Source organism: Lithobates pipiens, unplaced genomic scaffold (genome assembly GCF_037356315.1).
Source record: "Lithobates pipiens isolate NorthernLeopardFrog02 unplaced genomic scaffold, aLitPip1_a1.2 Scaffold_8, whole genome shotgun sequence".
Classification (NCBI taxonomy): domain Eukaryota; kingdom Metazoa; phylum Chordata; class Amphibia; order Anura; family Ranidae; genus Lithobates; species Lithobates pipiens.
The window spans coordinates 126,404,277-126,425,998 of NW_027507903.1; the positions used below are offsets into that span (position 1 = coordinate 126,404,277).

The 21,722-nt window shown below is 41.5% G+C and overlaps 1 protein-coding gene across 6 annotated transcripts in view; it reads left to right on the forward strand.

The window, feature by feature from the left end:
- Positions 1-21,722, forward strand: part of SHANK3 (SH3 and multiple ankyrin repeat domains 3) — a 595,219-nt gene that overhangs the window by 442,191 nt on the left and 131,306 nt on the right. For all 6 annotated transcript variants that reach the window (XM_077474101.1, XM_077474102.1, XM_077474098.1 and 3 more), the window contains one exon: positions 8,286-8,437. In XM_077474101.1, the coding sequence (XP_077330227.1) occupies positions 8,286-8,437 (152 nt within the window). The remainder of the gene's footprint in view (positions 1-8,285; positions 8,438-21,722) is intronic.

The window sequence follows — 21,722 nt, forward strand, 5'->3', positions numbered from 1 at the left end:
AACCATATTATATCCAGGCAGGAATTACCTTAAACCCGACTGGATATCAGATATATGCGGTGACCCAACACTCAACATACTTAAATCAGTTGGTATATTCAGAACTAAATTTCAAAATTAAATATATTTATAAAATAATGTATATATTATATAAAGAATAAAAAATAATAGTGCTGTATTTTTTGGGTTACATTTTGTTTTGATATTGATACACGAATATAGCAGCTGTTCAACACTTTCATAGTGATATTTGCTCCAATACTCGCAGATTATGGATATCTTTGAGTATAGAGCATCTAAAAAGGTGAACACAGATGGTGTCTTTGAACAGTACAAATATGATGAGGGTGATCTGAGTGGATTGTTTATGCGATTAAAAAATCTTACAGTCTCAGAGGTGCATACACAGTGTGATATCGTTTTCTTGGAAACTTACATTAAAAAAAGTATGGTTCTTCGAAGTTTACGCTGGGAGGTGTGCCCCCAAAAAGGTGAAACAGAATTGGAGGAATGGTTCCGATATTTCAATGAGGCAGGAGTCAGTTTCCTCCAATTCTTGGTATCCAGAAAAAGTAGTAAATACGTTTAGATGGGGAGATTAAAACCTTGAAGGATAAATTACTGCCACATAAAGATAAAGAGGAATATAAGGATAGGAGCACAGCTTTGCTTAAAACATTAGATAAAGAGGAGAGGGAGCAAAAAACAAAAAAAAGAAAAAAGTTCAATAGGGACTTTGAGGACTACCAGGCCAATAGTGTTTTCTAATGGCAAAAGAAATTGGGAGAGGAACAAACATTGCGTTCCGATTTACAAATGGAAATAGGAATTCAGGGCGGAGGCACTTTTGAACAAGAAGCCTCTCAAATACAACACATACCCATAGTGAGTCAAGGACAGAAAACTCAGAGGAAACCTGTGAGTAAACCCAGTAAGAAAGAGAGAAGGGTGTCATATTCATCTCCACAGAGAAATTCCAATACTGGGAGGACGGGACAACAGTATCGCAACTCTGGGGGGAATCATCCACCCCCATATAGACAGATGGGATACTATGACAGGGAATATCGTCAGCCCTTTAATCCAGAACATTCTTACTATGGCAGAGACCCTTATGGTAATGGAGGGAGAATGGAAAGACCTTATAACCATTATACACCTAATGAGAGACCTTTCAATTATGGTGCACCACCTAACCATTATGGTGGTTCCCAACCTTACCATGATAATTGGAGAGGGGAGGATTGTGAATATGGGGTGGAGACCCGTAATCGTTTCTTCCCCTTATACGACAAAGACCCTAAAGACCCTGACGGAAGGGGCCAATACCCCAGGAGGGTTAAACGTAGATGCATTAGAGAGGCCTGTATGTATATATTCATGTTGCGTACTTTCATGTTGGGTAGTTGGGATAGAAGAATTGGAGGAAACTGACTCCTGCCTCATTGAAATATCGGAACCATTCCTCCAATTCTGTTTCACCTTTTTGGGGGCACACCTCCCAGCGTAAACTTCGAAGAACCATACTTTTTTTAATGTAAGTTTCCAAGAAAACGATATCCCACTGTGTATGCACCTCTGAGACTGTAAGATTTTTTAATCGCATAAACAATCCACTCAGATCACCCTCATCATATTTGTACTGTTCAAAGACACCATCTGTGTTCACCTTTTTAGATGCTCTATACTCAAAGATATCCATAATCTGCGAGTATTGGAGCAAATATCACTATGAAAGTGTTGAACAGCTGCTATATTCGTGTATCAATATCAAAACAAAATGTAACCCAAAAAATACAGCACTATTATTTTTTATTCTTTATATAATATATACATTATTTTATAAATATATTTAATTTTGAAATTTAGTTCTGAATATACCAACTGATTTAAGTATGTTGAGTGTTGGGTCACCGCATATATCTGATATCCAGTCGGGTTTAAGGTAATTCCTGCCTGGATATAATATGGTTTTTCTGATCTAAATTGTTTTTTTCGTTTGGGTAGGCAGCGTAATATTTAGGATACGATCGTCCATATTATAGTTGATGATATGTGGCGAAAGCGTTCTTATATCCGCCCATACGACAGTCCGATTTGCCCTTACCTGATATGGCCATCAGAAGCTCAGAGTGGGGCGGAACTAATTGTACGCAGTGGTACTTAATGCGGTGAGTCAATACGACGCCCGTGCCCCTGGAAGACGTTACTTTTAACGAAACGGTGTAGGGAGGAGTGGCGTATTGACGTCACTGCGATCCACGCTGAACCCGGAAGCGACGGGCAGCGTTCATGAAGCCGGCCGGCAATCTTGTTTTTTAAACAGCGAACTGTTTTTCAACTTTATGTAAGTGCAACCTTTATTGTATTCATTAAACCTAAGATTTTATTACACTATGGCGATCCCTCTCGTTTCTATATGTGCCGGGCAATGAGCGGTGTGGCCGTAGGATCTTTTCAACCACTTGAATCGAGTGCCTAATAGGGATACATCCTCCAGGCGGTCCATTTGCAGAGGGAGTGTTCTCATTGTGGCGATATCTGGTCTCTGTGATGGGACCAGTCTAGCTGGTAAGCGGCAGTAGTGTTGGTGGTGGAAGCCTGTCCCTGCAACTCTGATGACACTTTTCCTTTATTGGTGTGGTGTGTTACACATTGGAGACTACAATCAGAATCTTTGCTGATGGGGAATATGGACTAACATTTGAACACATATATTTTTGGTCTACTTTTTTGTTCAAATATTGTTGGATATATTTATTTATTTTATTTTATTTATTTATCTATTTCACATGGTATTTTTGGATCATTTTAGCGCAGCTTTTTTTGGAAATAACGAAAGTATGTTTTGTTTTTTAAAACAAACTACAAGTACTACACTTACATTAAAAGACATTGTCACCATCCTGTAATACACTTAAAAATCACCCTCATCCAAGATGGCCGATGAGCACTTTCTGTTTCCGATGTGACATCAGCAGAAGTATTGTCCAACACGTTTCGTCATCAAAAATTCTCAGGAGGTATAATGGAGCTGGATGGACCTACTGAAAATTCTTATTTTCTATGATACTCTGCGCCATATAGTGGCCATAATGCAGTATTTTCCCCATTGACACATTTGATCTGCTGAACTTCTGTCTGATTTTGCCCCATTTGCACAGAACAAATTTACATGCATTTTTGATGGGCAAACAGCTATTCAAATACTCTTTTATAAATGCACCACTTTGTATTTGAGAAGAAATAAATTAGCTACTAAATTTTCTCTGGATTGCTAAGTCTGTTGAACAGGAACAAGTATGCAGCAAATGAGGTGAAGACTTACTTGGTCAGCATGCTTGTTCTGGTTCATTTGCCTAAAAAAATTATTGAAGCCAGAGAATTAGCATGAAGGCAACTACCTTTTTTGAGGGAGCTCAGTGATGGTAGATTATACAGTGCCTTGAAAAAATATTCATACCCCTTTCAATTTTACAGATTTTGTCATGTTACAACCAAAAACGTATTTGTATTTTATTGGGATTTTATGTGATAGACCAACACAAAGTGGCACATAATTGTGAGGTGGAAGGAAAATGATAAATGGTTTTCACATTTTTTTTACAAATAAACATGTGAAAAGTGTGACATGCATTTGTATTCAGCCCCCCTGAGTTAATACTTTGTAGAACCACCTTTTGATGCAATTACAGCTGCAAATCTTTTTGGGGATGTCTCTACCAGCTTGGCACATCTAGAGAGTGAAATTTTTGCTTGCAAAATTGATCAAGCTCTGTCATATTGAATGAAGAACAGCTGTGAAAAGCAATTTTCAAGTATTGCCACAGATTCTCAATTAGATTTTGGTCTGGACTTTGACTGGGCCATTCATATGCCCCGTACACACGATCCGAAAATCGTACGGAAAATACCGCTTTCGAAGCGATCGTACGATAATCGGATCGTTAGTACAGAGCTTTCGAGAGCCGATTCGGACAGTTCATCCGATATTATTCTATCGGACATGCACGGAATTTTTTTTCGCACGATGCCAGATCGTACGATTTTCGTTTAATCAGTACAGCTATCGTTCGAAAATGCAATACAAATGCATTACAACACATGACATCACTTCCGAATTTTTTTTCTGTCGTGCGGGAATTTTCGTGACTTTAGTAAACTCATCAGATTCGATCTGAGATTAGCATGCAATAAAAAACGGACGATCATTCGTCCGATAATCTCATCGTGTGTATGGGGCATAACACATGAATCTGCTTTGATCTAAACCTTTTAGCTCTGGCTGTATGTTTAGGGTCGTTGTTCTGCTGGAAGGTGAACCTCCACTCCAGTCTCAAATCTTTTGCAGACTCTTACAGGTTTTCTTCTAAGATTGCCCTGTGTTTGGCTATATTCATCATCCTCCCATCAAATCTGTCCAGCTACCATGGCCCTGCTGATGTGCAGCATTTGTTTTCCGCCACACATAGCGTTTTGCTTTTAGGCCAAAAAGTTTAATTTTGGTCTCATATGACCAGAGCACCTTCTTCCACATGTTTGCTGTGTTCCCCACATGACTTATTGCAAACTGAAAAGGGTATTTCTTATGAATTTCTTTCAACAATGGCTTTTCTTTTGCCACTTTTCCATAAAGGCTTGGAGTGCACGACTAATAGTTGGTCTGTGGACAGATTCTTCCTCCTGAGCTGTGGATCTCTGCAGCTCCTCCAGAGTTACCATGAGCAGCTTCACTGATTAATGTTCTCCTTGTCCGCCTTGTCAGTTTAGGTGGACGGTCATGTCTTGGTAGGTTTGCAGTTGTGCTATACTCTTTCCATTTTTGGATAATGGATTGAACAGTGCTCAGAGAGATGTTCAAAGCTTGGGATATTTTTTTATAACCTAACCCTGCTTTAAACTTCTCCACAACTTTATACCTGACCTGTCTGGTGTGTTCTTTGGCCTTCGTGATGCTGTTTGTTCACCTAGGTTCTTTAACAAACCTCTAAGGGCTTCACAAAACAACTGAATTTATACTGAGATTAAGTTACACACAGGTGGACTCTATTTACTAATTAGTTGACTTCTGAAGGTAATTGGTTTCACTAGTTAAGGGTATCAGAGTAAAAGGGGGTTTAATACAAATGCAGGCCACACTTTCAGATATTTATTTGTAAAAAAAATTGAAAACAATTTATCATTTTCCTTCTACCTCACAATTATATGCCACTTTGTGTTGGGCTATCACACAAAATACCAATAAAATACATTTACGTTTTTGGTTGTAACATGACAAAATGTGGAAGATTTCAAGGGGTGTGAATACTTTTTCAAAGCACTGAATGTTTATTTTAATGAAGAAGGAAACATAATTTTTAAAGAGGAACTATGGCATTATAAATAAATGTGTGTGTGTGTGTGTGTGTGTGTGTGTGTGTGTGTGTATATATACTATATTACCAAAAATATTGGGGAGCCTGCCTTTACACAGACATGAACTTTAATGGCATCCCAGTCTTAATCCATAGGGGTCAATATTGAGTTGGCCCACCCTTTGCAGCTATAACAGCTTTAACTCTTCTGGCTGTCCACAAGGTTTAGGAGTGTGTCTATGGGAATGTTTGATCATTCTTCCAGAAGTGCATTTGTGAGGTCAGGCACTGATGTGAATGAGAAGACCTGGCTTGCAGTCTCTGCTCTAATTCATCCCAAAGGTGTTCAGGTTGAGGACAGGACTCTGTGCAGGCCTGTCAAGCTCTGTCTGTGAGGACAGGACTCTGTGCAGGCAAATTCCATCACCCCAAACTCGCTCATCCATGTCTTTATGGACCTTGCTTTGTGCACTGGTCCAAATCATTTGTTGGAGGAGGGATTATGGTGTAGGGTTATTTTCCAGGGGTTGGACTTGGCCCCTTAGTTCCAGTGAAAGGAACTCTTAAGGCGTCAGCATGCCAAGACATTTTGGGCAATTTCATGATCCTAACTTTGTGGATGGCCCCTTTCTGTTCCAACATGACTGCGCATTAGTGTACAAAGCAAGATCCATAAAGACATGGATTGGTGGGATTGGGGTGGAGAAAATTGACTGGCCTGTACAGAGCCCTGACCTTAACCCGATAGAACACCTTTGGGATGGATTAGAACAGAGTCTGTGAGCCAGGCCGTCTCGTCCACATCGGTGCCTGACCTCACAGATACGCTTCTGGAAGAATGATCAAAAATTCTCATAGACACACTCCTAAACCGCTTTCTCAGAAGAGTTAAAACTGTTATAGCTGCAAAGGGTGGGCCAACTCAATATTGAACCCTAAGGACTAAGACTCGGATGGCATTAAAGTTTATGTGCGTGTAAAGACAGGGGTCACAAAACTTTTGGTAATACAGTATATATATATATATATATATATATATATACAAACAAACACTACCTGCTGGTATGATGATATCCCAATCTGTTGATAATAGCCCAGCATCAACTACGCTGCAGTTTGAATGAGTCCTGCTACAATAACCCAGTTTATATATGGTGTTTATATATGGTGTCACAAAGACTAACTATATTTACTGTTACATAGACTGAACTGTAGCATAAACTATTATAGTGTTGGGTGCATTTATGGTCTTTCTTTATGGTCTCTTAACAATATTGTAGATTGGTAAAGTTACATTACTGTCTATTGGGAGAAGGACCGTGTTCAAATAGGTAGGAGGCTGCTTGCTATCTACAATAACAGGTATATGTCATTGTTCTATGGTGCAACAATGTTTTTTTTTTTTTCCAAGGTAGCCAGTGAGTCTAACATGGAGTGGTCTCTCTGTTTATAACCAAACAGTCTCTTTCGCTGTCACACATTTTGCATTAATATTCAGCTCCCATCACACTCTCTCTGCAGTAATTCAAAATCTGTCAGGCAGTAGAGAGAGGAGGGAGAGAGTGAAAGTGAGAAGGAGGGAGGGAAGGAAGGAAAAGAGAGGGCAAGAGAGAAGGGACAAAATGAAAGGATGTAGTAAGAGAGCTAGACATAAGAGGGGGAGAGATTACTGTAAAACCACTCAGATTTTTCTTTTAATCAGCAGAACCTAGGGCTGTTGACACCATAAAGGGAAACAATAAAGAATAATATGGTCCCACAAAAGATAATTGAAGGCAACAGGGTCACTAGAAAACATTTGGGAATGTTTAAAATGTTTGGGAGGGAAATATGGAAAATTGAATGTCAATAAGAAATAAGGGTGACCATATAAGTGCCTGAAAAAAAAAAAAAAATAAGGATGGGATGCAAAAAATCAGGAAGAAATAATGCAACCTTTCTAAATTGTGAAGAGTTCTGGATATTGAATAAAAAACATGATATATTGTTAGAGATTAATCAGGAAGGAATAGGAGTGAGAGCGAGGCCAAAGAGATACGAGTGGTGATACAAAATGAAGGGCTGCCTATTGATCAAGGTGAAGATTGGTGAGTGGGGGGCGGAGGTGAGCAGGTCTGGGTATTGTAGAATGCTAGGGGGAGAGAGAAGCATGAATGGACAAACCCCCCCTTCTCCTCCCCTTGTCCTCCCTCGCTCTCCCCCTCCTCTCCTGCTGACAGTTTAACTGAAACGGCAAAAGAACAGGGAGAACTGCAGACAGCCGTGCTTTCCATCATTCTCTTCATCTATCCCTTTTTACAGTCCTTTCATCCTTCAATCTCCTTCCCTCCTTCCTTCCTTCCATCCTCCTTGTGTTCCCATACTGCTTGCATCTGTGTATCTTTATTTATCTCCCTGTCCATCTCTCATCAGCCCTCTTCTGCTACCCTTTCGTCTACCTTCTGGATTCTTACTCTTTATCCTTTTGATCCACAGTGTTGTGTTCCTGTGCCCTTCTCTAGCTCTTTTCTGTGCCCTTCTCACAATCGCCTTTTCTATATCCTCCATCTTACCTTATCGTATATATCACCCCTTTGCCTTGTTGCTTTCCTTCTCTGACCTCATTTTCTATCACTGTTTTGGATTTGCTGGGATTGGGAGGGAGGGGAGAGGTGATTTAAGGGCAAACAGAGTACAAGATCACCCTCATCAAGGTGGGGGCTTTCTATACAGGAGAGCCAAGCTTGATACGAGATTGTTGAAGTCAGAATGAGTTGGGGGGAGTGTTTGAGGCCTGCTATGGAGACCTGGTGGCCCACAACAAGCAGCAAGGGTCACTGTCCACCTCAGAGTTGAAATGTCAGTTAGACTGTGGGGTAGTTATGAGCTACCAACCTCCCAAATGGCACGCCCACCTGCACTCAGCACCATCACCTATGTGTTTGTTTACAGCCCCGGGCCCCTGGATATGAGGAGCACCGGCCCTAGGGGGCCCAAAAGGAAACTGTACAGCGCTGTTCCTGGAAGAACGTTCATAGCAGTGAAGTCATACGAACCTCAAGGACCCGGGGAGATCCAGCTCAACAGAGGAGAGAGAGTGAAGGGTAAGTGTAAGGTTCAAACTGTTGAGTTTTGGTAAACCATGGTATACATAAATTTAAAAGAAAGAAGAAAGTGATTGGAGAATGTGATGCACATAATTGTGGTATTCCTTTTTTATAGTACTGACACATAGCTACACTAGACACATGCCATTAAAATCTCTGACTGTCCACCTAAAGTATAACTCAATTTGCTTGGCAAATTTAATACTGTAAAGCAGTGCTTTAGGCAAACGGCTCCTGAAGTTATCTTTGTGCCTAGTGTCCAGAAATGTTTAATAGTTAATAGATGTCACAAGGATGTTGTAGACACCTTTATATGTTGATTTACATAGAGTCACCATATTCCAAAGCATGTCTAATCAGTGTTTTTTGGCCCATATGCAACCCCCCCCCCCTCCATTATTTGCACCCCTCCATTATTTGCACCCCTCAGCTACAGTAGGTAAAGGTTTAAAATGACTGAGGCCCCAGCTGAGCTCCAGCTGATGAAGTTTACACTATCCCACTTAAGTTTGCATTTGAATACTTGAAGTGATATTAAATCTTAATCTCAAATTTAAAATATACATTAAATATTTAAAATGTTGCAGCTTACAATTTTTAATGTGGTGGTTGTAATTGCTTTCTTTTTTCAGTGTATTTTCCTTTATTTTAACCTGTTGATCCAGCCAGTAAGTCTGATTTTCTTAAATTTTCTTTAACGCACCAAGCTGTTTGGCAAAAGCGGGAGTTAGAGGGTTGAAACAAACCATTTAACAATGACAGGGGTGCTTACGATGGCCAACTTTAATTCATTTAGTTAAAACCATTATCCCAAAAGAAAAAAAAACAGTTCCTGCAACTGTTAAAAAAGTGGAAATTTGGGTATAATTTGTTAGTCAAGTCTATCCAAACATTTGCTGGTGCAGCTAACACATCCCTACCCCGTCTTGACGATGCTGCTGTCTAAAAATGTCTCTTGTCTCATAGCTTTTCCATCCAGAGCAGAGACACCCTAAGACAGGAAGTGTGTTCCCGGCAGAATCACCAGGTAAAAGTAAATGAAAAAGCCTAAAAAAATAAAATAAAATAAAAAAAACCTTACAGTGCCTTGCAAATGTATTCACTCCCTTGGCTTTTTACCAATTTTTTTTACATTACAGCCTTTAGTTCAATGTTTTTTTTTTATCTGAATTATATGTGATGGATCAGAACACAATAGTCTAAGTTGGTGAAGTAAAATTAGAAAAATATATACATAAAACAATTTTTCAGAAATAAAAAAATGATAATTGGCATGTGCATAATGTATTCACCCCTTTGTTATGAAGTCCATTAAAAGCTCTGGTGCAACCAATTACCTTCAGAAGTCACATAATTAGTGAAATGATGTCCACCTGTGTGCAATCTAAGTGTCACATGATCTGTCATTACGTATACACATTTTTGAAAGGCCCCAGAGGCTGCAACACCTAAGCAAGAGGCACCACTAACCAAACACTGCCATGAAGACCAAGGAACTCCCCAAACAAGCATGGGACAATGTTGTTGAGAAGTCAGGGTTAGGTTATAAAAAAAATATCCAAATCTTTCATGATCCCTAGGAGCACCATCAGATCCATCATAACCAAATGGAAAGTACATGGCACAACAGCAAACCTGCCAAGAGATGGCCGCACACCAAAACTCACAGGCCTGACAAGGAGGGCATTAATTAGAGAGGCAGCAAAGAGATCTAAGGTAACCCTGGAGGAGCTGCAGAGTTCCACAGCAGAGACTGGAGTATCTGTACATAGGACAACAATAAGGCGTATGCTCCATAGAGTTGGGCTTTATGGCCAGAAGAAGCCATTACTTTCTGCAAAAAAACGAAATGGCACGTTTTAAGTTTGCAAAAAGGCATATAGGAGACTCCCAAAATGTTCTGATGAGACTAAAATTTAACTTTTTGGCCATCAAAGAAAATGCTATGTCTGGTGCAAACCTAACACATCACATCACCCAAAGAACACCATCCCCAGAGTGACATATGGTGGTGGCAGTATAGTTATGCACATTGACTTTTTCTGTTATTTTGTCGTATTTGTTTGCTTCACAATAAAAAAATAAAAAAATCTTCAAAGTTGCGGGCATGTCCTGCAAATTAAATAATGCAAATCCTCAAACAATCCATATTAATTCCAGGTTGTGAGGCAACAAAACACAGAAAATGGCAAGGTGGTGAATACTTTTTTAAGTCACTGTATGCAGCTACCACATTTAAGAATGGGTATGCTGCAATGTATTGCATTTTTTGTTTTAGCGTTAAATAACGCTATCAGGAAATGTTTTATGGCTCTTTTCTAAGGCCGCGTACACACGGGCGGACTGTTCGCCCAACTAAGTTCGTCAAACAATCCGACAAACAGTCCGTTCAAAATTAGCATGAACGGACTTGACCACACACGATGAACGAACAGTCCGCTGAAAACGTGCGTGATGACGTGTACAGCACGTACGACGGGACTAGAAAAACGACGTCCTATACACTGCAATGCAACCTTCGGCCGTGTAAACCCTTTCTGAGCATGCGCGATACTTAGCCCGTCCAACTTGCCTACACACGAGCGGACTGTCCGCTGAAACCAAGTTTGGACGGACAAAGCCAAGTTTGAACGGACTGTCTCACGGAAATTCCGTAAGACTTTGTTCGTCAGACTGTCCGCTGAAACAGTCCGCTGAAGCCCACACACGAGCGGACTGTCCGCTGAAACACTGTTCAGCGGACTAAGTTGGGCGAACAGTCCGCCCGTGTGTACGCGGCCTATGGGTTAAAATCTTGTAAGTTGCAGTTGTTACTATAACATTCATTGAAACTATATATTATATGCTTTTTTCTGGAATTAGGTGGTGTGGTATTAAGACCTCCTTCACACTGAAGGTGCCTTACTGGCGTTTTAGCACTAAAGATAGCACCTGTAAAGCGCCTGTAGACTTACTCCCCTGTCTTACACTGGGACGGTGCTCTTGCAGGTTGGAAGAAAAAGTCCTGCAAGCAGCGTCTTTGGGGTGGTGGGTGAGCTGTGTATACACCAATCCTCCACCACCCCTGCCATTGAAATCAATGGGCAGCGCTGCCGAAGCATCTATTGTAGAGTATTTGGAAGTATTTACAATAGGCCTTGCCCCCAGGGAAGCTTACCATAGTGCTATGTACAGTACTTACACTGATGTCAGTTTGAGCTGTAGGAAGCTTACTATCAGGACTGTTCTTACCATGAGGCTACAAAAGGATCTTGTTTTCGGCAGCAGCCTCTAAGGTCAGCATTAGGTGAATTTTTTTATTTTCTCATCTGCCTTTTGCTATTACTAAAACAAACTTGTATTCTTTTACTATTTTGCTATCTTTTGTAGTAGCAAAAAAAAAAAAAGAAACCCAGTCTGGTGGTTTCTGCTGTCTTAAGAGCTAAAGAATTAAAATCTGCTGCCTATCTGTATTTTTTAATGGGCTGTGAATAAATACCTATATAGAGAACATGTAGTTTTCATGCACAATACACATGGGTGGGATTGACCAGGCAGAATTACCACAATAGGCTCATTTCACAAATCTTCAACACAAGTATCAAGATTGTGATAAAAAAAACAATCCCTTGCGCTAAAGATACTAATTAGTGATTAGGCCTGTCACTGCTGTACATGACATAAGTCAAAACACCGAAAAAAGGGTATGAGTACCACAGCAATGACAGCCTGAATAAATACAAAAAAGTGCAACTGCAATGCATACAAAATTAAGTGCAAAATTAATCCAAAAAATATCCCCAAAAAACTATCCAAAAAATAAATAAATATATATATATATATATATATATATATATATCAACAAAATTAAGTGCAAAATTAATCCAAAAAAATATATATATATGCTTGATATATTATTCTTTTTGGATTTATTTTGCACTTAATGTTGTATGCACTACAGTTGCACTATTGTATTTATTCAGGCTGTCAGCGCTGTGGTACTCATACCCTTTTTTCCAAGTATCAAGATTGCTGAATCCGATGTACACTGTACAATATACGGCTGATGATACAAATACTTCAAATGGCAAATAAAAAAAAAAAAAAATATATATATATATATATATATATATATATATATATATATTGAAAATTAATGCTGGTAGCATTGATGATGAATTACCTAATAGATCATGAACCATATATCCAATAGATACAAAGGATGACATTGCTTTCCAAACAAATAGACGGTGGCCCAAATGTGGTAAAATAAGTAATCCACAAATCAAACTTCACAATATGAAATAATCCACATGTGTATATGCTCAGAGTTCATAACAGTTCACTCTGGTTTATGTGTAAAAAAGTGCTGATAGTGTGAAGAATTCCCAAGCCAGATAGATTCAACCAGAGGAAAAATCATAAACAAAGAAGCACCACACTACACTCACCAGATTGTATTGACCCCTTGTTTTACCAAGAAAGTCAACAACAGCTCTTTATACATCCATCCTGCTTGTCTGTAGCTCTCTTCCTCTTTATATAGTTTCCACAAATTGAACACTGTTAGTATTTGATCCGGCCATATTCTCAACAAGTGGCATGAATTAGGGAAGACAAGAGCTCCATATAGTAAAAGCACCATTTATTAAAGTATAGCATTGTAAAAAGTTGCACTTACACAATAAATAGTATCAATAGCCTTGTACACATGTCATGCCTCCAAGATGGACACCGCAGCTTATCACCAGAAGTCTGCCCAACATGTCTTGACATAAAAATGTGACGTCCACAGGAGCCTCCTGAAGACCTCACATTTTTATGATGAAACATGTTGGCCATTCATTTCTGGTGACATCCCATTCGGTTCCTGTTGGTAAGCTAGGGTGAGAGGACGTCACATTATTATGATGAAACATGTTGAGCAGTAACTTCCAGTGACGTCAAATCCAGTTCCTGTTGGTAAGCTACGGTGCCCATCTTGGAGGAGGCATGCCATGTGTGAGAATGTCACATTTTTATGACGAAACATGTTGGGAGTAACTTCTAGTAACATCAAATCCAGTTCCTGCTGGTAAGCTATGGTGACCATCTTGGAGGAGGCATGACATGGTACAAGGTTATTGATACTGTTTATTGTGTAAGTGCAACTTTTTTATGGTTTAATAAATTGTACTTTCACTATATGGAGCCCTCTTTTCTTCCTTAATTCATGCCACTTGTTGAGAATACGGTCAGATCATATACCACAAGTGTGGAAGTTGTGGAAACTGTTTAAAGAGGAGGAGAGCTGCAGAGAAGCAGGAGTGGAGGTATAAAGAGCTGTTGTTGACTCACTTGCTAAAACAAGGGGTCAATTCGCTCTGATGAGTGGAGTGTGTTGCCTCTATCGTTAGGATTTTTCCTCTGCTTGGATCCATCTGGCTTGGGAGTTCTTCACACTATCAGCTCTTTTTTGCACAGAAAGAAGCGAGAACTGTTATGAACACTGAGCACATACACGTGTGGATTATTTCATATTATTAAATTTGCTTTGTGGATTAGTTATTTTACCACCTTTGGTTCACTGTTTATTAGTTTGAAAAGCGCTATCATCCCTTGTATCGAGGGGATATATGGTTCATGAACAAGTATAAAGATGTTTATTTCAGCCACAAAACTATAATTTTCCATCTTCATTGGACTCAGCTAAAAATACCTGTTACTTTTTTGAAAACAACAGTCGATATAAGTGACAAACTTGGGTTCCGCTCCAGGCCTGGTCTGAATTTATATTTGGCTGAACCTTGAAGTCACATGGTCATATTAGGTCAATCTCATTGTCCAGGAAAGACAGTTGCTTTCCACGTTCACCGAGCCCAAGTCTGGGTCAAATTGAAGCTCCTCAATAATTTTTATCCTGGTGTATTTGCCTTATATATGTAGATGAACATAGTAAAATGTACAAAGACCCTGTAGCAAGCAATACAATGCTGTCACTTCGACAGTGTAAGAAAGTCAAAATCAGTAGAGGTATAATAAGTTAATATATACAATTTATTACTGTCTTTTTTTTTTTTTTTGCTATGTCCTGCCTTACAGTATCAAACTTGTTTGAAAGATGGAGTTATGTTTTAAACTGGAAATCATACCTGTGCACCTCCATAACACACATAAGCAGGTGTTCTGAAATCCGATGAGGACCAAAATGAACTTTGTTGTTGTTACCTACACCAGGATTTTTAGAGACACTGCGTGACTTCTAGTATTTTAACAGAGACAGAGATGTTTGGTGTGTGTATAGAAGTCACGTCCCCTCTACTTTGAGGTATATGTATCACAGGGTCCCCTTGCTGCCAAGGTGTCTTTTTTACAGAAGTTCCCTGCCTCTGAGGTGTATGTATAACAGATGTCCCTCCCCCACTGCCTCTGATATGTGTGTTACAGAAGCCTGACCATCTCCCAGTTCTGAAGTGTGTGTAAAATGGAAGCTTATCTGCTATGGTATGTGTGCATCGCTATCCAGTCTGCTTGACACCTCCAAAATGAATATGTGGACACTAAACTACTTGTCAGGAGGACATTTTTAGCTACAGCCTTGGCCTTTGAGGTGATTACTATGAATTCTTCACACATTTCAGGTTATGTATTCGCATGTGTGTTGGCCATGTATTGTAGCAGGACTTAGTTATGCACATGCCTCAGGTGGCTTATTGTTAGTAAGTACTTAAAGCATATGTATCTGTAAAACTAAAATGTAATATATTGCAGCTTACCGATCCTTGGATGTGGCAGCTTCATTTTCTTTTTAGGGCCCTTTTTCCTTTATTTTCACCTGGTGGTCTGGACAGTAAGTCTGTTATTTTTCAACTTCCTTTAAAAGAAATGTCTGGCCTAAACTCTTTTGGCAATACTTCTCTTCTGGGCCACAGGAGTGCACGTATTACTGCAATTCTGTGACCCAAATTCAGCCAACAGCAAGCTAAAGCCCGGTCCAGGCTCTGCAGAGATCCCAACAATAAAGTTGTGATCCACCCATATTCCTGACCAGCAGCTGGCTCAGCCTCTCAGTGCACTGCTGAGAGCCTAAGCCAGCCACTCCTGACACCTTCACAGCCTGGCACTCCAGTGAGTGTTGAAAGAACAAAGCAAAGAGTCGATGGCTGATGGTCTTTATTCAGTGAAAACCAAGAACTGAGCCATCAGTGGTGATGTGTTTGGTCAGTTCTTGGGTTTAGAGCTGGCGGGGGACAGATGCAGCATTGGACCAATGCTATAGCCATATAGATGTGTATGTATGTTTGTTTTTTTGCTATCCCACACTTCTCTTTTAACTAAGCTGTCCAGTGGAAGTGGCAGATAGAGTGTTAAGACAAACCATTTAACACTCACATGGCTGGTTAAAGTGATCAGCTTTTATTAAAGCCCATCATCAGGATTTAGACAAACTCTGCAAGGGTTAACATCTCATTATGTCTAGGAGTGCCAAAATAAGGAGTAATACCTAATTCTCTGCTCTGGTAGTCTCCCTTAATCCATACAAGTCCAGTGCTGCCGCCTCTCTAAGGTGCTCACAGCCATGGTCGTTCTCCAGCCTACTCAACATACAATACAGGGTCAATAACCCGGCATTGTATGTGATGAATCCAAGGGACCTCCTACACATCAGAGAACCAGAGGGAGAGAAGGAGAGCACTGTAGTGGGGGTAAAAGCATTACAGCCTCTTTGGCTCCCCTAGACCAAGGATTTCCAAACTTTCAAAACAACGGGCCAGTTTGCTGCCCTTCAAAATTTAAGGAGGCTGGACTATGGCCAGTGGAAGTAGACAATTCCCTTGCATTGGTAGGTGTAAACAATGCCATAGGCTTGGTGGTCAGTGGGAGGAAAAAAAACTACATCATTGGTGTCAGTGGGAGTAAAAGTGCCCCATCATTGGTGTCATTGGGAAAATTTAGTTCCCCATCTCTGGTGTCAGTGGAAGGAATTGTTCCCGAATGTTGGTGTCAGTGGGAGGAATAGTGCCTTGTATCAGTGGAAAGAATAGTGCCCCAAGGGCCATATAAAGGCAAGCAAAGGGCCCGCAAGTGGTATTTTGGAGACCCTTGCCCTAGACTTAATGAGCATTTAACCCTTGTCATGCTGGGAGGGGAGGTCCACTTCCAAGGGTAAATTTTGTCTAGTTCCTGGAGTTTAACTTTTATTTAATTAATTTAGTTAAAACTTTTATCCCAAAAAGAAAACCAGCATGCTTCTGTAACTGCTTAAAAAGAGTTAGCTGGAGTTTGACCTCAAACTAGAACCATAGAAATAGGTGTGCGCTAAATAACACTAAACTGAAAAAACAATAACAGAATAAGCAGCCGCCATAATGTTGGTGAACAACAATGATGCAATATATATAAAATAGTTGCAGCGCTAAGAAATGTCCATAAAGCCCTTCTTATCATCAATTGAAAATGATAATGGTATAGTCCATAGGGTATAGTAGGAAAGCGTATAAGAGAAGATCACCACCACCGTCACCCAGACAAACTGCCTCTTACCCTCCTCTTTGGACCCTTGTTACAGGGATCAAATAATTATTGCATAGAAGAGGAAAACATTAATCAGCCATGAATGACCAGACACCAGCAGATATAGCAGACTGGAAGCAGGATGGATAACACTCTCCACACTCGATCACCATTATCAGGACGTTGAATCCATGTACATAGTTTTGCCCATGTAATAGAAGTAAATGCGCCTCATAGTGCAGTAAGCTTTATAAAAATACTTTATTTATTAAAAGATGCTATATTGCACTTACATGCTGTAGATGAAAAACAGGCACCGAATAGTGGCTTAAACCGCCAGCAAGATGGCTGCCGCGTCCCGGAATACACTCTCATCATGTTGTGTCACAAGCTCCTTCCTGCACATTTTGTCATACATTTGACGTCATCAGGGGCGTGGCTTAGTGTTCATAGAGGTGGATTATATAAGCAGGATGTCAAGATCATTGTGAAAATTAAATGTGTTCCACACATCAGAGGCAGCCAGCGGAAGCAAAACCACTCAGACCAACCCCCGACCGGAACATCACTTCGGCCCCAATAATCAAATTGCCTGAGTGAGAAAACTTAAGTCAAAAAAGTTGGATTACCAACTTACTATCAGAACTCCTTTGGGCCTACTGATAGCAACCAGTTTGGGAATAGTGGTGATTAAAACGGAACAGAATTAGAGCCAAATTACAAGTAAGAAACAGTAAAATACATTACAATTAATTCATGTATGATAAACAAATTCTATAAATGTCATTCAAGAGTACACTAACTTAAAAGTAATTCAAGGGAAAAACAACCCATAATAAAGGGAAAAGAAGCAAAAAAACCTGCAAGAACAATACCACCACCAAAAATTTTTTTTTTGAAAACTGACATTTTATTGAAATTTCAAGGGAAACAAAGAAATCAAAGAAGGAACAATAAGGCACAAGTAATAAAAGCAAACGGTCACAGACCACAGCAAGCAAAGGCATAGAGTACAGCATTGCATCAACTCAAGCAGTACATTACAATGACACTCCGTTACCTGGAGAGTTAGATTCCTGCAGCCTGCTACTGGTCAATTAAACAAACCTTTCAAAGACTAAAAAAAAGAGGGGAAAAAGAAGGGAACTTAAGGAGAAAGAAGAAAAATAGGAAAGGTGAACAAAAACACGAAGAGTCGTGCGAACAGCCCTAGAATGGGAGAGAAATGGTGCAGATTAGAAAAAGAACAAGAAAGAAAAGAAAAGGGAAGCAAAAGAAAGGAGACTAAAGTAAAGTAAAGGACGCCCCCTCCGACCCCACGCCCCCCCCCCCCCTCTACACACAAAAGGCGGGTGCCTCCATCCTATCCCAAAGTCCCCATACCTTGTTATGTTTGTCAAGCGTATTATTTAGAGAAGCTGTAAGATATTCCATACGCCTGACGTCCCTAATTCTAGTGTGTAACTCAACTAGTGAAGGGATCTCCCGTTTCTTCCATTTTAGGGCAATTAGGCAGCGCCCAGCCGTCAACACATGGGCTAATAGGGACTGGGAGGATCGGGAGAATGTGGCAGGAGGGAGGCCCAGGAGAAACAGCTTGGGGTCTAACGGCACTTGTGCCTCAAAAATTGTACATAATAAGGCCCTAACCATTTCCCAATAGGGGACAACTCGTGGACATGTCCAATAAATATGGAACAGTGTCCCAACTGCACTACGGCAGCGCCAACAGCGGGAGTCCGCGGAGGGGTAAATAGAATGGAGCAGGGACGGAGTTTGATACCAATGCAGCATAACCTTGTATTGATTTTCCTTATATAAAGTGCAAACAGAGCTTTTGGCTGCACGTGACCAGACCCGCTGCCAGGTCTCCAAAGACACGGCCTCCCCCAAGTCCCTGTCCCATTTATCCATATACGCGTGCCGCGGTCCCGTCATAGAGGAATCCGCTATTAGAATTTGGTAGGTACGTGAGATCATACCCTTCGGAGACGAGCCCTCCAAGCATACCTTCTCAAACTCAGTTAAAGGGGAGAATTGTAGGGTTGTTGTAAAAGATTGTGCAAAATGGCGGATCTGCAGGTAGCTATAGAATGCTTGTTTAGGTAAATCATATAAATCCTGTAATTCCTGGAAAGATCTAAGTAACTTAGTCCTAGTGTCCACCAGCTGACCAAAACGAAAGAGACCTCTACTAAACCAGGGTTGGGACATTCGAGATGTCAGACTATCCGGAACAGCGGGAGTAAACAAAAAAGAGGTGGCCAGGGAGGCTGGGGAGGACAGTGGATACACTTTTTTGGAGCGGAGCCATAAAGTGCGAACCAGCGCTATTGGTCCCAGTAATTGATATTTACTAAGGCTAATGTCCGTGCTCCACAACATGGAGTTAGGATGTGTAGGGGCCAACCACAACTTCTCAATTTGGGACCAGCGGTTATAGGCGTGTAGAGTACTCCACGAAGCTATTGGTCTAAGTTGGGCCGCTAAATAATATTTGGTTATATTGGGGAAGGCTAAACCCCCCTGATAGCGTGGGGCAAATAGTACAGACCGTGCCAGCCGGTGTCTTCCATAGTTCCAAAAGAACCGTAGAAGGTCACCCTGGAGCGACCTAAGGTGCGCCGGAGGGATAGGGATGGGTAGAGTCTCGTAGAGGTAGAGAAGTCTAGGGAGGATGTTCATCTTAATGGTCGCTAACCTGCCAAAGAGGGACAGTTTTAGTAATTTCCATTTGGCCAGGGATGTCCTAATGTCCCTAAAAAGTTGGGGGAAATTAGCTTTATATAGAGTCTCATAGGACGGAGTAAGATGTACCCCCAGATATTTCAGAGAGGATGTCTTCCAAGCGTAGCGAAAGGAGTGGGATAGGGTGGACAAAGTCCTCGGGGCCATATTAAGGGGAAGGGCTTCCGTCTTTGAATTATTAATTTTGTAGCCCGAGAGAAGGCTGTAGGCATCCAATTCTTTATGGAGATTCGGCAGGGAAACATGTGGCTGAGTCAAGGATAGGAGGACATCATCCGCAAACAGGGACACTTTAAAGTCCCTTGTCCGGACCGGGATGCCATGAATGCTCGGGTTTAGCCTTATACGGGCAGCAAGGGGTTCGATGCACAGGGCATACAAAAGAGGGGATAGAGGGCATCCCTGCCGAGTTCCATTAGTAATAGGCAGCGCAGGAGAGAGGGCAAACTGGGTCCTAACCTGTGTCCTCGGGGACGAGTAGAGGTGAGAGATAGCCTGTAGGAAAGGGCCCTCCACCCCCGCCCTCCGGAGCGTGGCGAACAGGAAGGGCCAGCCTAGCCTATCGAAGGCCTTTTCTGCATCTAAACTAAGGAGTAGTGCTTCCGTATTGTTCCTGTTCGCCACCTCCACAAGATCAATCACTCTCCTGGTATTATCCCCTGCCTGACGGCCGGGGATGAACCCCACTTGGTTTCTATGTATCAATGAGGGCATAAAAACATTCAGTCTGTTAGCCAATAACTTAGTAAAAATTTTTAAATCCGAATTTAGGAGAGCTATTGGCCTATAACTAGAGCATAGAGTGTGATCTTTCCCGGGTTTGGGAAGCACGGTCAGGAAGGACGTTTGCATATCCCTCGGGATGGCTGTCGCGCCCATGAAAGCATTAAATAATGAAGTAAGTCGGGGAAGCAGGATCGGCAAAAAAGATTTATAGTAAAGGTAGGGCAGGCCGTCAGGCCCAGGGGCCTTGTTGTTAGGGAGGGCTTTAATTATGTCCTCTACTTCCTCATCTACCACTGGAGAGTTAAGGCTAAGCAGGGCCGTGGGAGACAACCTTGGGAGGTCACAGTCCGACAGATATTCGTCAATTGCTTGGGTCAAAGCGGGAGTCGGAGGGTTATGGGGAACGCTTGGGTCATTGTAAAGGGTGGAATAATAGTCATGGAAAAGTTGGGTGATTTTAGAAGGGTGTGAATGCAAAGTGCCAGATGCATCTTTGATGGAAACGGGTGTGGTGACCGCAGTCCTCTCACGGAGTTGCCTTGCTAAAAGTGTATGGGATTTGTTCGCTTTATCATAGAAAGTTTGTCTCAGACGGAGAAGAGCTTTCTCCGTCTTCCCAACCTCTAAGTCTCGTAAGCTCGCCCTAGTGCTCACTAAAGCCCTAAGCGTATGAACCGCAGGAGATCGCAGGAGGCTGGCCTCCAGATCATGCAGCCTGCTGAGCAGAAGCTGTCTCGCCTTGTTTGCGTTCCGCTTCAGGGCCGTAGATAGTGCAATACACTGACCTCTAAACACTGCCTTGTGGCCCTCCCACACCGAGGTCAACGATACCTCAGGAGAGGCATTTTCGGCAAAGTAAAGCCTCAGAGTACTCTCCAGTTCAGACCTGGAAGGATCATGTTTAAGTAAAAATTCATTAAGCCGCCAGTGGCAAGCACGGGAGGAGCCTGAGGCAAGGGCCAGTGACAGAGTAATTGGTGCATGATCCGACCACGAAATCGCCTGGATGTCCGAACTCGTACATGTGCGGAGCGTGGGGGCGTTAACAAAGAAATGATCAATGCGGGAGTGGGACTTGTGAGGGTGAGAATAAAACGTGAACTGTTTAGCGGAAGGGTACATCGTACGCCATGCGTCAAACAGGGCATACTTTCTAGTCAGCTGGCGGAACGAGGTAGATTTCCTATCATCCCTAACACCGGCCCTCCCCGTGCCAACTGAAAGCCTATCTAAGGTCGGGGAGAAGGCCACGTTGAAGTCCCCTCCAACCACCAAAAATTGGTGTGGCGAGGAGTACAACCGTTTGAACACTTTGGAGAGGAAGGGAACCTGGTTG